The 18,658-nt window shown below is 40.3% G+C and overlaps 1 protein-coding gene across 1 annotated transcript in view; it reads right to left on the bottom strand.

The window, feature by feature from the left end:
• Positions 1 to 709: 709 nt before the first annotated feature.
• Positions 710 to 18,658, bottom strand: part of wscd2 (WSC domain containing 2) — a 33,843-nt gene continuing 15,894 nt past the window's right edge. Inside the window, exons 2-9 of the mRNA XM_083912382.1 lie at positions 16,251 to 17,178; positions 12,604 to 12,718; positions 10,091 to 10,275; positions 7,607 to 7,728; positions 7,343 to 7,517; positions 6,194 to 6,358; positions 5,892 to 6,092; positions 710 to 2,520 (exon numbers count right to left, since the gene is read on the bottom strand). Of these exons, the coding sequence (XP_083768508.1) occupies positions 2,168 to 2,520; positions 5,892 to 6,092; positions 6,194 to 6,358; positions 7,343 to 7,517; positions 7,607 to 7,728; positions 10,091 to 10,275; positions 12,604 to 12,718; positions 16,251 to 16,638 (1,704 nt within the window). The 5' untranslated portion in view covers positions 16,639 to 17,178 and the 3' untranslated portion in view covers positions 710 to 2,167. The remainder of the gene's footprint in view (positions 2,521 to 5,891; positions 6,093 to 6,193; positions 6,359 to 7,342; positions 7,518 to 7,606; positions 7,729 to 10,090; positions 10,276 to 12,603; positions 12,719 to 16,250; positions 17,179 to 18,658) is intronic.

Genomic DNA, 18,658 nt, shown 5'->3' with positions numbered 1-18,658 from the left:
AATCAATGCAAACACGTATCTGCATGAGTTGAAATAATTCAACGAGTTTACGTGGCCAGTGTGAGCACAAGCTTGTTTCACTTCACACATTTTTAGCTGAACTAGTGGCATAGCTGTATGGATGCCGGTGAAATTCGGTCCCTAGCTCTACCTCTTGGGTCCAGACTGAAATATCTCAACAACTATTAGATGGATTGCCATGACACTCATGCCTGCCTCAGGTTAAATCATCTAGTGCCACCACCGGTACTGTGGTTTACACTCAAGTAGGCTAAGTGCGGATCAAATCACATTCCCATGAACCTCGGCTCGACTTTTCTGTTTAGCGCTAATTGCTAAAGGTAAGCATGCTAACGGGCTACACTAAAATGGTGGACATGGTAAACATATATCATATTGAATTAAATATGAAGCTTGATCTCCTGGCTGCCTATCAGTGTCTGTGTTATATAGGAGATCCAAGATGTGTTCACACCACCATAAACCCACTGGATGTAGCAATTCTACTTCTACTAATATATTTACATAAGTTAGGGTATATTAAGTATAATAAGTACTACTGAATAATGTAGGAGCCTGGAGAGACTGTTGTGTGAATCATTTACATCTTCTTTGATCTTCAAAAACACACAATCACCTTTGTACCTAATACTCAATTCCAATGTTTCTTCAGAAATTAGTCGACCATTGCAAATCATTTTATGTAGGCTACTCATTTATTGGGCCTCATCACATCACATTCATTCCATAGAAAATACATTCAAATGTGACACCGATGTTCAGAAAGTGCCGGCTTGTCAATGAAAGCGAGAGCCAATAAAGTTTAAAGCACGTGTTAAAAATAGAAACAACTTCTCCCGTTTTGCTTGTTGCAATACAAATATCGTTGATGTGTCAGCACACGCTATAAAAATATATTTAGATAATTTTGAAAATGGAAGTCAGTTAATGTTTTCTGGCTCTCAGTCAACAGTGTTTTATTTAGTTATATATTCATCTATTCATTTATTCATAAATTAGTTTTTAAGCATATGGCATAGCACATTGAGTACCATTATAAGACGTGCTGCTTCCTTTTTCTAGTAAAATTAACACAAAAAACAGATTCAGTATAATTAACTGTCATGAAATAAATCAAAAACTGTCACTACCGCTAAAGGTAACATCTAATCTATGACGTGAGTTAACGCCTAATTTCTCAGTGATCTTTGGGGCACGTGTTGCACAGCAAAGTGCTTTTTGGATTTTTGCATCAAGTCCAGTGTTCAGAAAACATATTCACAACCAAATTAGTCGACATGTGCACTGCACACCAGAGATAAATAAATGCTGTCGAGATAAGTCCTCTTGTCTCCTTGAGTCAGTGCCTTCAAGAGGAATTATTCATCTCCTTGAACACGAGGAGCGGGGTTATTCACCTCTTCATCATTGAAAACAAGATTCCTCTTACATACAGTTGAAAAATAACTTGGAAACACACAGTATCATAATTAGCCTGCATATTGCATTTTTCCCAATGACAAAAGTTTTCATGTAAAAAATAGTATTTTTCTGTAACTGTGATAGCAGCAAAAGATACATTTTAATGTTTTCATTTCGCATATTTCTCTTTTGCACAAAATAAGCTCATACAACACCCCTTGCAGTATTGTATAATATTTTTTTGGATAACATGTTTTTTCACTGGCAACAAATCACCCAGCGCAGTCACATGAGCCTCTCACAGCCATTGTACCTTCGACACGTTAAGGCATGTGCACATGCCTACGCGGGACATGTGCATACAGTAGAGCAGGATTAGAAGTGCTTTCATTCAGCCAAAGAGAAAAAACTAAACTGGCTCTTCTATTAATGCATGAAGCTGCTGAGGTTCAACAGGAAATGAAAGAACACGACTAGGAAAATTAAAATGGGTAAATAAATTATTCTTCTCGCTACAGTTTAAACCTACAGATGTTACTAATTTATTTTGATCCACTTCCTGCCGCGTTAAGGCATTAACGCTGTGGCGGTTAAGGGGAGTTGAGGGGGGTTAAGTGTGGGCTTTGTTCACAGGAAGATAATTGAAAAAGCTATAAATCACTTAATCCTACAAAATATGGTGCAGTCTGTTGACAGAAGAGTCAAATTAAAGGAGGCAAAAAAGAAAATGAATGGATCACGTATATCATCTTGGCATATATTCCTCTGGAATGCCGGGCATCTTCCTTTTCCTCAAGGCAGCGTCTACTGTTCTGATCAGTTCATTGATGCTTGCTCGCATTTCAGGAGTATAGGGGTCATATTCAAGCTTCCGTAGACCCGACCGCTTGAAGTTTCCATCTTTCTGGCCCTCGACGCAGAGAAGGCGGTCCTCAGAAACCTTCAAACCCAGAAACTGGACCATCCCCTTCAGCTGGGAGAACAGGTCCCTCTTTACATTCTCAAAGTGGACCACGTGGACGTTCTTCCCGAAAGTCAGCCAGTCCAACGTATGGGATGCCCACCAAGGGGAATAGTTCTTCACAAACTCAGGCCACTCTGCAGGACAAATGAGTATGTAAAATAAATCAACAAGGATGTTTGGGTATCAGTGCATGAAATAAAGTCTGTTTTATTGTGCTAATTAAAGAAATCCGGGTCTGTATTCATCAAACCACCAGGAGAAAGTCATTTGCTAAAGTTGAAGAATAAGGCACATTAATAACAGTGACGTTTAGGAGTATCTTTCAGAGTAGCTCTCAAGTTGACACATAATTGATCAATTTCAGGCCCTGGTCTCATAACAAAGCCTCGACAAAATGCAAAAATTATAAGAAGATATAACAAATAAAAAAGCCAAATCAGGGACTGAATGAAAGTGAAATGAGAGTCATGACAGCAAAATGTTGTCTTTCAACTCGAGAGGTCCAGTGCAACTTAGAGCAGGGTGCATTAAGTCATTTGTGAAATGTTTGGACAGTAAAGTGGACATTCTTGGTTTTCAATCAAACTGCAGAGGTACTCTAGGTAAATCCTTTGCTTGCAACTTTTGACTCATTGATAATCTACTGGCCCATAAAAGTGGCTGATGGCAGGAGCCATACTGCATTAGCACGCACCTTTAGAGTTGGGAGAGCTTGTCATTAAAGTTTAAAGCTGCTGAGTTTGCAGCACTGTCTCAGACACCAATGAGAGAGGCACCGTCAACAGAATATTATATGCTGCATCTAAAAACACAACCAGCTGCTGAAACACAGATGAACTGCATCTCTGACCACACCAGGTCTGTTCTCATTGCTATCAGGCTTTCAAAAGCAACCTTAAGACGAGGATGAACCAAAATAACTGCAGCTCTCTGTTAACATTTGGCTGATGTTTGCACAAACCCTGCTCCTGATTCGGATTCTGGTTTGACTGAATATCAGATTTAGTTAAGATACTTATGTTCTTATTAGCAGGGGTTTAACTTAATAAGAAAGGGGTTTATGTAAGAGCATTTAACTAAAGCCACCCGAAAACAAGACTGTGCTTTGAAAAATGACATGCCCTTCAAAATAAGTTACACTTGCCCCCGGGTTGACTTTATGGGGCCGCACTGGGAGGCATCAGTGTCAGTAACATCATCTGAGCCCCACAGTCTCCCCCTGAAGAGGTGAGCGCATCAAACTGTACGCACTGCGCCCTGAACACAATGTCGCGTTGACTCTCAAGCTGGATCCTCTCCCTGTACTCGAAGTGGCAGCTGTCAAAAAGCTTTTCTCTTTACTGATGCCGCTGCATCATTTCCCCACCAACTGAAGGAATAAACATTCATTGGAAAAGGCAGGCCAAATGTGCTGATGTTTCCACAGAGAGAGAGACAACTGCTGGGTCGGCAACTCTGCAGCCTCTGGAAAATCGATTAAACCTCACAGAGAGTCAAAGAGACGGCACGCAGACCAGACAAAACCAGTTGCCATGGTTTCCAGGACACGTTTAGGAGGGTGAATAAGCTTAGAAAAGCAGAATATGCATGAAATATAAATATATCTCAGCGAAGGGCATACCATTTTATAGACAGAGAGTTTCTGGACCCAAAAGATTAATTTTTTTAATGATGCCATAAACAATGACCTTTTCAATAACCTCTTTTAGTCATCTAGAGCCTCTTTCACACATGCACGGCAAACCTGGAATTATCTAGACATTACTCCGTGGGGTTGTTTGTGAGTGCACAAATGTCAGAATAGGGACCGTTCATCCGTGAAACTGTTTAATCCCAGAGTGAGCCCATGTGTGAACACAGCTGCTTATCATCTGGTGTATTCACGAAGAACGAGCAGGCACGTCGATGACATTCCTATCAAGCTGCGGCCGACAATGAAAGAAAACAAACCCCCGACGGTGAAGAAGAAGGGTGACTTACACATAGACGGCAACTTAAATGTCTAACTAGAGAGACGCTGAAATTCATGAACTTCTGTCAGTAAGGACCGACACCGGAATCATCGGACAAAATCAAAGAACAGGAAGAGACTTGTTTCCTGTATGACCAAATCATCCATCGGTTCGGTGTAATCCGTGTCCTGTCCTGCCTATTGTACGCTCTACCCAGGCGTCACCCATCGCCTACACAAAAAAGAGAAGGCATCTGACGCATCTGTCTTCATACGTGAAAATGGCTAAGGGCAATGATGAGGAATTTAACTTGACTCAGTTGTGCTGACACATTATCAAATGGTTGCACAATGCGGGGTGACGCACTGGACAGACAAGACAAAATATTCAAATAGTCAAAAAGGGGCAAATGACGTATGTAACAGTGCGCCATCTTAATATATGAATATCAACAGAATGATAAAATCAAGCAGCTAATTATTACAAAAACCACAACGATTTCTTTGTATTTCTTGAGCATAATCTTAGATAAAGTTACTTGGATACATTTACATGCTGCATCATAAAGGACCAATGCACAAGGCTTAAAAATGTCCACTTTGACAGGCATTCCAGTGCACTTTGCCTAGTTGGAGGCCCAAAGCTTCGGACTTCCCATTGCACCCGAACGCAGCATTTCTCTCACTGCATGTGTCTGGGGGGGGGGTCAAACAAGATCAAAAATGTTTATTAGCGAGTTTTTCGAGGTGCTGATTTTGTTACCTTTGGACAAAACCAGGCTAAGCTAAGCTAACTAGCTGTTGGCTATAGTGAATAGAGACTGTGAACAGACTGATGTGAGACTGGTGTCAGTCTTCTCATCTAACTCTTCCACAGAAAGCAAAAAAAAGTATGCGTCAGATAAAATGTGTTTGAGTGTATACTTTGTCTAAACACACAGTCCATAACATTTAAATTAAATACAGAACGAGTGTCCGAGGAACATGAATGATTTACTTGGTGACATAAATCATGATCTGACTGAAGTGTGACTATGAGTGTGCTTAAAGAGCTAATTGTTTAATTTCTCATTTTTTGAAAACAGACAGTTTGTGCCTGATATCATGGAAACAGGTTTGGTATCTTTTCAAAACTGTATTGCTAAGCCACATTGGTTTATAAGGTCAAAACCACAAAAACCGTCCGAGGTCTATAGCCCATTTCCTTACTGTTCTACAACACTAAAGTCCATTTCCCACTGTGAATATGTGCACATACTCCAAGTGAAGACTGGTGGCAAATTTAGTGTTCTATTTTAATTTATTCAGTAGGGCAATCTTCATAGTGACTGAGCTTGCTGAGAAACAACACTGTAAGGACTGAGACTCTCACTCTGCAATTGTTTTTATTTCCTATCTTAACTATCTTTCTTTCAAATACAAAAAACACATTTCCACTTGTTAGAAAGCCTTACTCAGTTGTTTAGTTTGAAAAAAGCTTTTTTGTTCGCTTATATTACTATACAGGATGCTTTGTTACAAATACTGTACAGTATTGTGGCTACAACAGCTCACCTTTCCCTTTCCAGTGAGCCTGGGAGGCAAATCCAATGTGGCCGCCATATTTTCTGTTAAATTCAGCCATGAGGGCTTTGTATGGGTTTCGGATCATGAGGATACTGGAGTCAAAGGATTCGATTTCCTTCTTGCCGCTCTCATGCGTCTTAATGCAGATCGTCCTTCCACTCCGCCAGTGGTCCCGCTCCCCTTTAAATCCTAAGAAACGGTGACAATCCCACAGTGGATAAATTGAATCCCCAGGGGTGTATTAATTAATTAATGTTTGTGAATCATGTCAGATGAATGTCGATGCCTACCTTTATTGTAAAGGGAGCCATCAAAGTAATAGCTGCCGGTGTAGAAGCCAGTGGCAAGTTCAATGAGATGGCGAGCCCAGGTGTTACCGGCTCCAGGGAAACTGGCGAGGGCCATCAGCTGCTTGGCACGAGTGGGGAGGAAGTGTCGGTCCATGCAGCGGTTATCTGACAAAAACGCAAAGAAAGACAGGATATATTCATGATTTGTTTTATAAATAGAAATACGGAAAAATCCTACAGTGATTAACATGGGCATGAAATATGACTTGCCCAACACAATCAAGTTTCAAATAGATACTGAAAGTTAGTCACTCACTGCTTATTTACTTATTTTGTAATAACAGGGGTTTAAGACAAATACGTTATGTTGAAACATTGGAAGTTTGTGGCAAAAATATTAAACACATTTGGAGAAAATGGTTAAAGGGGTCTGAGTTCAGAGATACAGACACATTCTGGTGCATGTTGATCTTAGGTTAGCTTGACTGTTTCCTCTTAATCATAAATTGCTCACTTAGCCTACTGACGTACTGGAAACAAACACTGGAGTAAAAAAACAAAAGGTGCAGATAACTGAGTCAGGAACATTTACTTCCCACTGCAGCTTGTTGTTTTTTTTTGTTTGTTTCACAGCATTATACCTCCTTCTTTGTTCACTGGGTTCTGTGAGTTTTGCTGATCCATGCAGCAGCTGAAATCTTGTGATATCACAAGATCACGTGAGACTCGCGGAACAACATATCTCACAAAACACTGTCCACAAAACAACAACACATCAGCAAAACACATATCCTTAAGACTAATACTAGTCTTTCGGGGCCGATAACTATATTTGAGAATAAAAAAAGTTAAATAATAAAATGCCAGCTGAGCTAAGTAAAGCTTCAGATAGCAGCAACAGTACATAGAAAATGACAGTACATTTTAAAAGTAAACTTTATTGGAAATTAAATAAGTTATACAAATATATATATATATATATATATATATATATTTAAAAAATGTAGGTTATAAAACATTTATACAATATATAGATGATATGATACACTGCTGTCGATGTGTGTGTATGTATTTCCTACACACAGGGCGTGGCTTGAGATTTCTTTCCAATGTGCCCTTTTTATACTTCTGCAGGCCAGCACAAGTTACCTTGAACCTGCGTCTGATACACCACAAAGTACTCGTCGTTCCCGCAGCTCTCAAACTCTTCCCCGTGGCAGCGGTGGAGACACATGCCCTCGTCCTCCGGCTCATGTAGGGAGAAGAGAGGAGTCGGAAAGCCGCAGTGACATCGAGCTCCAGCCAGAACAGCCAGCGATTTCTCCTGAAATAAAGCTGCCATTAGACGCTGGAGACACACTTATGTGCACAAATGTACAATGCAAGAATACACACATCCAAAACTCCCCTTACCCTCTCCGTGCACGTGTCCACACATTTGTCCACAGACATGTTTTGGATGACCGCGCTGAAGGGAAGTGCCAGAGTGACATTGTCTGGCCTGTGGAAACACCCTTTGAAAATGGCGCTGCCATCTGAAACAGACAGAACAAGACAAAATCTTATTCACCAATTGGAAGAAGAAAAACGGAAAACATTACACTATATACTCCAGTTGTATGGTTACTGAGCACAGCTTCCAGCAGCTTGGCCTCTATTCTCTGACCCCTCCTGAAGTAATCCCACTGGGACTCTCCTTGAGTCCACAGAGGCCATGACCTGCCAGCAGACTCAACCAACAGCAGCTCGCACTCCCTGCAGTGTTTTGATGACCTGTAATCTCAGATCCTCACTCTGGTCTGATGGATGGACTATAAATCACAATAGCAAAGAAGAGCTGCTTATTTCTTTCACAGGAAGCTGCAGAATTCTGTTTCATACTTTTGTTTTTTTTCTCTATATTTTCAATTTGCTACTCTTGCGCACACCTTGATTACAGCAAAAATAGGAGAAAATAGTTCGATTCTCTCTTAAAATATTATGTCTTGATGAAGAAAAGTGAACAATCAGAAATTTAAAATCCAATTCTTGACGTTATGATCACGTGTTATAATCCTGTAAGTCCTGGCTGTACATATTTATATGCGGGTGACCCAATGGACTGTGAAACATTATTGACGTGTTTACGTTCAAGGCTGGGCTGCTTCTTGTGTTTTGGTGAGGATGCGTTAGGGTTAATCATGTATCATTATAAATATGCTATGTTTTGAGAGTAGCAAATAGACACATGGTTAGAAAAAATGAATCATGTACAGAAATGATTGATTTCGATGCATCAAGATGCATTGATAATCATTTCATAATTACTTTCTGAATCAGAATCATATAGAATTGTGAGATTCCCACTCCATCAACATGTTAGCCGTGCTGATGTACATATGAAGCTCTGTCTACTGTCAACAAAGCTTTTTGCTGTGACTATTTTTACCATGACGCTCAAACGTTACCGATTAAAATTTGCACATGGAGCTGTTCGTCTGCTCTATTTCTTCATGCTACCAAAGCATGTCAGTGCTGAGAGGCTTTAAGACAACGTAGCTCCCCCTGTAAATTAGCTCTAGCTATGTCTGTGTATGTTTTATGTATTTTTGACCTTTTTCCCTGACTCAAAGTTGCATTTTTAATGTCCCGTCCTTGCTCTCTTTATTTCTCCCAGTATATCTTCATTGCATCCTCTTTCTGTTGCCCTTCTTTGCCCTCACATGTGGCAGTTTTTTAAATCAACCTCCTTTTTTCGCCCTGTTGACGAGGATCACCAGAGACTAGGATGCAAACACATAGCTGATTGAAATTCAGAGGAACATAATCTTAAACTTTGCTTACAGATGGGTTGTAATAAATAAAGAACAATATGGATTAGGATTATCATAGCAGTTAACCGACAGTTATACTCAACCACGTGATTGTAATGATAAGTGGTGAAAAGCACAAAACAGCCACCTCGACACATTTCCTGCATTTCCTCTTTGATGGTCACATGAGGGGGTCAGATGTAAAAACACAAACATGCTTACTCAGCACTCTGATGGCAAACAGAGGGGGAAAAAGCAGAAATGAAAACAATAATAAACAAACAGCACTGAAGTGGAGAGGGAAAGAAAATCATCTGGGTTCAAGACTAAAATATTTATTTTGTTTAAATATTTGCCATAAGTATGTATACTAACTCTACTTCCACTTTAACAAAGGATTTCTAAGAAGCAGACTGATAAAGAAAAAGGAAGAGCAAAGGGAAGGAATAGGTGTGAGAAGTTTCCTCACCCTGTGGCCGGGACTTTTTGTACATTTTTCAACAAAAAACGTCAACACACAGATCTTGTTCACTTGTGCTAATCATCCCTTCCTTCTCTTCACTTCAGTTTTCCAGCAGCCGTGAGTGTTTAGGATGCAGCCCATGGCTGGCTGGGCTACAGTATGTAGGTAGCACAGGTCTCCAGGGGAAACAGGTAAAGAGCAGCCGGCTCCCAACCGTGGCATTAACCCAAAATAAAACAAATATTTTCCCTCAAAACAGCCGGGCTTGTTACATTACTGGATCAAAATAGCATCTTTGTGCCACAGTGGACACTGTCGGTAAACTCAAGTCTGCTCCATTGCACTATAACATAATGTTTACAATTTCATTGTCCTGTGTTTTAATATATATACTTAAATTTAAATCTGTACAGAACAGGCAAATGTTTGTGTTTACCTTTGTTAATTTTTGTTATCCTTGTTTTTAGCTGTATCTTTATTTCTGTGTTTGTATATTAAGAGCAACAAAAAGCCAGAGTCAAATTCCTTGTTTGTGTTCACACCAACATTTTCTTTTTAAACTCTCCTGTGTTTATTTGACCACCATGTGTGTACTGTATGAAGCCCAGGGGAGTTTTTGTTGTTGCAGAGTGTCAGACTCACAGCGGCGGGCCGACTCCTGGCTCAGCTCCAGCCTATAGATGGACAGACGGTTGGCTCCTCCACACAGGTTGCTCTTCTCTCCTTTGCACTCCATATTGCATTCGCTATCTGAAGCATTGGGTGCCTGGATCTTGTGACCACAGTAGCACTCTGCTCCAAACTCCAGACCTGCGTACATGTACCCTCTGGAGGAAAGAGAAAGGAATAAGCATTTGCATTGTTGGTAATGGAAAGACAGAGAGGTTTAAGTGATTGTTCTGAGCCTTCATAACTTGTCTTAATCCTTCACGGGCCAATACAGATTATTATACAAAGCAACTGGATAAGCAGGGCTCAATAAAACCAAATTGTGCACAGATGATGCTGAAGTAAAGATGAGAACACATCCAAATGTTACTCTGGAAGAACATATCTCTTTGGTGGAGTTGCTGTGAGGCTGTAAAGCTAACTATACATATACTTGAAAAGTGAAGCCATCACACACTCTTCCTTCTGTTGCTGCATGGAAGGATTTGACTCCCAAGAGGCCTTTCGGGTGCAATTAGACGTCTTACACACCCCTCACACGGGGACAAATCCCCTGGGCTGTCAATCAAATCCAAACCTCTGCGCTGCTATGTGCTGTTGCCCCTCATTTGTTTGTCTGTTTGTATTAACTCGCTGCTCCGGGAGAGGAGGCGAGAAGCAAGAACTGAGAAGAGGAGGGAGCTGAAAACAGGCATCTCTCTCTGTTCCTGTTCCTCGTTCTGTGAATCACTGAAGGGTGTAATTCAATGCATTTGATAGAGTCGTCCCTGATATTTCACAGGGAGAGAAAATAGGCGTAAGAAAGATGGGTGAGGTAGCAGAGAGGGTGAGGAAGGATGTGAGGAAAGAGGAGATAACTGCTCTCAAAACTGGAGCATACAAATCTGTTTTTAACATTTTAACCACATACAAAAGATACACCAGAATTAGATTTTTATTCTTATACAAGTACATTTGGATTATAATGTGTCAGCTGTTTGTTATGTAGCTATGTGGCCAGATGCATGTGGACACCTTCATATAACACTCCTATGTGACTGTTGAATGTGTCATTTAAAAACCAAGGGTGATAATAATATGCTGATATAAGAGCCTACGCTCTTCTGGGAAGGCTTTCCACGGGATCTTTGGAACCTGGCTGCAGGTATTTGCTCCCATTAAGCCACGAGAGCATAAAAGAGGTTGAGCATGGATGTTGGTGTGTAAGATGTGGCTCACAGTCGGCTCTCCTATTCAATTATAAAAGGAGTTGGATAAAAGGCTGGACATTTAAAACAGCTACTACAGGGCCAGATAATTGTAAAAGGGTTTGCGCTCTTGAATCCAGGCTTTAAAAAAAAAATAGTGTCCGATGTGTTTGGCTATAATCAGCAGTCCTATTTCAAGAATCGCCTGCACCCTGATAAAAAAGTAGACAAGTATTTTGATTAGTTCCATGTGGAAAAAAGGGATACAATACAGACTTGAAAATAGTGTCACCATTGTGTCACCTTTATTCTTATTACATCTCAAGAACCTCCTCTACCAGAGGGTTTAATACAAAAAATAGTGGATATGTAACTCTAAAGCAGCTGACTTGATGTAGGCCTTAAAGTGTGTCCTCCTTTATGATGTCTCCTATCTTTAAAGAGTCTTTAACAGTGTCGGTCTAGCTTTAAAAAACCATTGCTATTTCAGTTCTGTTTCTCCACGTTGCATATTCCAAAATGAATGTGTTTTAAATTATGACGCAACAAATCTGGAAGCAGGTGCACAGACAATGGGAGACACTGGGGGTTAATAAGGATGCAGCAGTTAAAGGGTTGGTTGGATGGGAGTCAGGCGGGGGCTCTGAGTCAAGTTCCTCCACATCAAACTTTAAAAACTATTTCATCATGGACCACAGGGCATTGTTATGTTGAAACAGTAACAGGGCCTTGCCCAGAAGGATGACAGAATATAATGAAGATTTCCTTGCAATGCCAAAACGCAGAAAATCAGCTGTCGTAAAAGAACACAAGAGTATTTAAGTCGGACTTAGTAATGTTATTCAGTGTAGTGTTTTCAAATATGAGGGATAAAAAGCTAATGATTGTCATAACAATCATTTAATGGCTGTTTCAATCATATCACATGACCTGCATCAGTAGATGCATTCGGCCCAGTTGTCATATTGATGTACTGTACATAGATGCCCAAATGTTGGTAAATGTTGTTTCCAAGGTCAAAAAAATCTACTTTAAAACTGAAAAACTGTGAAGAGCTCCTGAGCAGCTACAAAAGTTGTTTGTGGTTGGGTTTTTTTCTAAAGTCTTTCAAATTTTGCATTTATTTTGTTAATCATTGTTAATATATGTGACAAGCCTGTATTGGTCATTAACTGGGCATCAGATCGATGACTCTGGCTCCATAAAACACCACAAAATCAGCTGTACTTTATTCATCAGCCTGACAGTAAATCAAAAAAAGGATGTTGTTTTTGTTGTTGTTGTTTGCTGCCGTCATACCTTTCTGCACAGTTGTCCTGGCAACGGAATACAGTCATTTTTTTGTAGTCGAAAAAGGAAACTCCTCTCAGCGCCCTTTTCTGTGTGTCATCAATGTAGCAGCCAAAATACTTTGCTGGAAGAGAAAAAAATATATATGTTATCTACACAGAAAGACAGACACATGTCCAAAATAATAGATATTTATAATTCTACTTCACTGCCATACAACACAGTCAAAAATAATATGTGAAACAGACATAAGAGTCACTGTCCGCAACAGTATCTTCCTCACATGCCGACACCGTGTAGTAACACAGTATATGAGCAGCCCAAACTAGGGCAGAATCTTTATTTATTTATAAAGACATACATCCCCTTCTAGTGGCCTGTAACTGTAACTGTCATCTCTGCATTTTCTCAGGAGTGTGTGGGGGTTGGGCTTCAGTGAACCTCTGCAGAGAGATGCAGCGACCCTTCAACAGCTTCTTCTTTCCTCTCATTAAAACACTGTTTCTCTTTTTAACTGCGCTGCACAAGCTCTCCTATACCTTTAACAGACAAACATCTCGCCATCTGTGCTGTGCCATTACCCCTGTGAGCCTCTGATAATAGCAGAATGAGTCCTCTTGTCCCCTGCATTACTTTAATTATTATGGGCTAAAGGCCTGCATTTGTGCAGCATGTGGCGTGCTGCAGGACTCGGCTGTAATCTTCCTCCTAACTATTGTAGGGCTGGATAATAATCTGCTTTATGATGAAGGGAAATGCTGATTTAAATGACGCTGGGACCTCGTTTTGAATGGCATATTTCTTCTTAGTAGGACAAGGGTGAAACTGCAAATGTAACCGATGATATTATTATTATCTGTTTTGTACTTTCAATATAGAAACGTTCCACAATAACGTCCCTGTATCTGGTGGACCACATTTATGCTCATTTTCAGGTTCATACCTGTATTTTGAGTTTCTAATAGAACATGTTTCCATACTTTAATGTTCAAAAAACATTATTCTTCTCATCCGTCTGAATATACCTGGATTTACCCCCTGTCTGAAACACTCCGTTTTAGCGCCTGTCTCTTTAAGAGAAAAAGCTCAGTTAGCTCTGATTGGACAGCGTTTCCGGGTCCTCTGCATCTGCGCTCTCAGTGTCTCTGCACCGCGATTGCTACTGACTGCAACAAGACTCTAACAGCACTTTCTATCTTTATATGGTATAGCTGTGACATCACAACCATACAGAAGTCCTGACGGCTCGTTTAGAGACACAGTTTCTGAATACGGGCTGTGAGAATTTCTCTGTGGATTGAGTGTTTTTATACTTTCACAGTATTTATAAAGCACCTCCACCTGCTTTATCATAAAAAGTGATCTCTACTTTTTACAGCATGGGACCCATTAGTAATATCGACAGTGTTTCAGCTCCATTCTAACCCCAGTCCACCCCTGTTGTTGCTTCAGTACAGTAATACTTCTGAGTCATTGCACCACACAGGGCAAATGTGTTTATGTGATGCGGTCCGCATCTTATGCTGCAATATTTTCCAAATTAAATTCAGATTCAATGGGCGTGAGTGTGTTTGCAGTGGGGGAAAAAAATCAATTCTGAAGATGGTTCAGACTGTAGAGTAATGAGTGGTGCTGTATGTATGAGAGCAAAAAGATGCTTTGAAGCTGCTAATTACTCCTTCATCACTTTCAGCTGTAGTCCTGGGAGGTTAGTGCTTCAGGATGGGAGGAGGGAAGGAGGACTGAGCCAAACTGAAAGACCTTCGATTAATCTGATAACCCAAAGCTTGAATATACATTGTAAACATGTTGGTTTTCCTGGCCTTGAATTGAAAGAAAAAGAGCTCAACACTGCACTAGAAAAACATTGTTACTACGTACTCTACGTCCTAACGTACTCCGTGTACAGTGTACTGTACTGTACTGTACAGTACACTGTACTTTGACTCATAGTTTTTTGTAATAGTATCACATTTGTTTCCTCTTCTGGCTCAGAAACGTTGGAGTCCCCGAGTAGAGCAAGATAAAAACCAGAAGACCTGCCTCCACATTTTGTCATTTACTTTCATATTTATGGGTAGTTTAGATTCTCCATCTGCCTGTACTGCTGCACTCTGGAGGAAAACCAGAAATCAACTTAACCACGATACAGTTATAGTAAAATTGATGGCTCCTGACTGACGTTGTGGATATGAATAGTAGAAACCCCAAATATAGCATGTAATTAGTTGAGTAGTATCTGGACCAGATGTTTACAACTGCTGAACTGAATGTTTCTTTATCGTGGAACAATAACTCAGAACATTTACTCAAGCACTGTACGTTACTACAGTTTTTAGGTACTTGTCCTGCTTATTTTCATTTTATGTTACTTTATGTTTCTACCCCACTGCATGTCGGGGAGAAATATTCTACATTATACTCCAAACAAGCATTTGATAGCTATATTTACTTTACAGTTTCAAATTGTACATAACATCCGTCCAGTTTTTAAAATATGATGGTTGGATATCATGGATTAAACTGCCTAACAGCACATAAAGTATGATAATTAACTTAGAACCAATAGTTCATAAAATAGTAAAAATTCTACTACTACTACAGTGATCCACAGTTTGACTTTGTTTTTAATAATTTATACTTTATCCAAAAGTTCAGAGGGGGTTTGGCACGGTAAGAAAAGCTGAGAGGAGGAAAATAGAAGTAATCCAGGAGTAAATTACATCCTCTAATCAGCTCATTTTATCATGTCTCATTTGGAAAGTTATAAGCAGGCAGGATATGCAGAGATGTCAGCCCTGGACAGACGCTTCCTGGTGTTTTCAAAACATTTTATGATTTGATAACATCCCAGTCAGGAGTTTATATGTAAACCTTATAAAAAGAGCGATACAAGTGTAAATCCTCCTGTCATCATTTAGTCATTTAGATGTTGCATGTGATTGAACGTGTGCCGAGCGGCGTAAAATAAAGCTGCGGCTGAGGCTCCGTGGGCGAGAACCTTGAAGGATTCACTCTGAGATGAGACTAAGGACTTAATCATAATCATCATCTCCACTCCACTCTCAAGAGATTTCGTACATGACCAATTACAACAGAAATACTAATTACCAATTACAACAGAAATTTTCAGCCATTAAGACGGTGAGGTTTGCAATCAGAGATTACTTTGTATCAATTTCATATTAGCATGAAGTTCTGCCTTTGTGTTTGCCAGTGAATGTGCATTATGAATGAGCTTGTAATAAAATATTCTGAATTCTTATACTTTGTTAAATAGTCACATTAGCAACTATGACAAAAACAATGGGTTATTACAATAATTGTTCTAATAATACTTTACACAAGAATCAATTCATAAACACTGAGTAATTATTAATGTTGCAACATTGCGACGGCTGCCAGATATTGTGATTATTCCTTTTTGTTTAACATTAATTTATTGTACCAGTTAATTTATTCTAGCCTGTCTTTTATGCTTTGCTGATCTGCTTAATTAAGCACTGGATTGAATTATTGTATGTTTGAGAATCTGAAGGAAAACCATCTTTTATAAATTATCAACTCACTTGGAATTTCGAGATCTGTGGTTGAGTTTGGAAAACAAAACCCTGCAACAGCAGCAAGTAGTAGAAAGTAGTCTTGGTATTACCCACCTCTTCCATCGTCCACATCTTTGGCACTGCGTCCTTTAAGTGCACGGTTCCAGTTGTTGGTGTAGTCTCCCCCCCTGCGCACTGTCTCTTGGCCCTCCTGTCTAGCCTTTTTCATCCACGGAGGGCCGAACCTCCGTCCAGACCTGCGGGTCTCCTTAAACACTCTACTCATGATGCCAAGACCCCGAGCATCTGGCATTGTCCGTTTTCCCATCTCTGACACTACCAAAGAGTCTCGACCCCCTCTGGCCCCGGGGCCACTGTCCCCCACGAAGCCAGAGTGCAGGAAGACGAGGCTCCCGGCAGTCAGGTAAAGGAGGATGAGGGAAAAGAATCGAACAGGTTTCCTGCGGAAATAGCGCTGTATCTTCAGCAGAGGCTTGGCCATGCTGGCTCCCCCGGCCAATCAGACACGCTCTCCCAGTGATGAAAACTCATAAAGCAGAAGAATCAACACCAGACGTCCCGGTTACCCACCACACAGCCCCTCTGAGCTCCAACAAAAATGAAGAAAAAGTCAGTTAAAGTGTCTCAATCCTAAATGAAGTTCATTTCAAACAATAGCATGACTTTTCCCTCAAGAACGCCTCTTCGGTCTCATGAGGAAGATGCTTTACACCTGTGCCCTGTAGAGCTCTGCAAAATCGAGTCCATGTGAAACTCTCTTCGTGTTCCCGCTGACCGTCCAGCCCTGAGAGCCGGCCCCGGGGCTACAGCATGAAAGGTGAGTGGCTCAGAGAGAAAGATGATCCCTCAGCACAGCTTGCAATCCAGTTATCAGCCTACAGAGACGCCACACCAGCACCACAGTGGCACTTCTTCCACGCTGCGCAGAAGGCAGAGGCTTTTATTTACCAGCTGAGCTGAGATCCTTTCGCCTTGTGAGGTTGGCTATTCACTGAGAGAGTGAGAGGGCGTGAATCACCATCTGCAGCAAAGACATACACAAAAAGGAAGAATAAGTACACGCCTGAGTAAGTTTAATCACATTTGGAAAAGGGGAAATAACATGAGCAGGTTACAAAATGATGAAGTCAGTGTATCACCTGCAAGGAAATATTATACTTATAATGCTATTGTTACAGGGAATCACAAGTTAAACTCTCCTTGTTCTTTCATACTCGTCAAACTGGTATTAACGAGAATGCATTTGGGAACAGAAATGATCAAAGACAAAAAAAGATTAAAAGCGATCAAGTATCTGGCAAACTTATCTCTGTCTATAATTTGTGCACAAACAGTCGTTAAAGCATCACTGCAACCTGCTCAGACTTCTTTAGTGAATGTGGTTAAGCTGAAAGAGAGAAAACCGGACAAAGCTATACCCTGCAGTGTTTTCACTAATGTCTTTGGGTACTAATGTGTGTGGGAATTGAAAGGAATTAAAAACCATAATCAAGATGAAGGTGTTCTATTTTGTGTAAATAAATGACAGGAGACAACAGGCTCACCTGATTTTCAAAGAATGCAGAGATTAAAAAGTCTACCACTCGTTAAATCCAGAGTCCAGAGACTTTTTTCTTATCATAATTCATTTTTTTTAATTTCTTTTTTATTGGCTGAATCCTGACTTCCAAAATTCTCTGCAGCCTCTCTCTCAAAGGAGCCTCTGTTCTGGGACGAGCCCGGGAGGCCACAATTGGAAGGTGTAACACAACACTCCTCAGGGTCAGGGAACTTTCCAGAACATTCAAGGGGACACTCACCCTTGTGGCTCTCTGTCTACACCAGGACAAATCTGCAGAATACTTGTCATCTGAAACCTAAATGGTACAGCGGACTCCCCTACCCCCCTAAATACTTTTATTTCCTTTCTTGCCAAGAGTTAGATGACAAGAATGAAGCCACTCTCATGCCTGTACGCTAAATATAAATTCACAGCAGGTTAGCTTAGCACAAAAGCTGTAAACAGGGAAAACAGTTAGCCTAGCTGTGGCCTAAGTTAAAAAAACAAAAAAACAACCTTTATATTTAACCTATTGTTACATTATATGTTCTTCTAAAAACAACAGGTTGTGGTGTGTCATAATCCTGACCTTTTCATTATGCTAAGATAAACTAGCTGGAACTTTATCTTTAGCGGACAGGCACAAGAGTGGTATCAATCCTCTCATTTAACTCTCGGCACAAAAACAATTTTCCAAACTATTCCTTTAAACATTTGTGTCTGAAACGTCAATGAATTTGATCTTTTCATTCCCATGAACAGCACATTTTTGCAGTAACAGACTATAATACTTCCTCATATTCATTTCTACAGCTGTATAAACATTATTGAAAAGTGACTCCTACACTCTCCCAGTAACCATGACGATTTTTCAGTCCTCTGTCAGTGTTTTGCTCCTTGTCGGTAGAGAAATGATTTATATTTCAGGACGAATGAGACACAGCAACTCTCTTTGTTTCAG

The sequence above is a fragment of the Echiichthys vipera genome, assembly GCF_963691815.1.
Source record: "Echiichthys vipera genome assembly, chromosome: 4".
NCBI lineage: Eukaryota > Metazoa > Chordata > Actinopteri > Perciformes > Trachinidae > Echiichthys > Echiichthys vipera.
The sequence above is the reverse complement of the archived record's forward strand: the minus strand, read 5'-3'. Positions and strand labels throughout refer to the sequence as shown.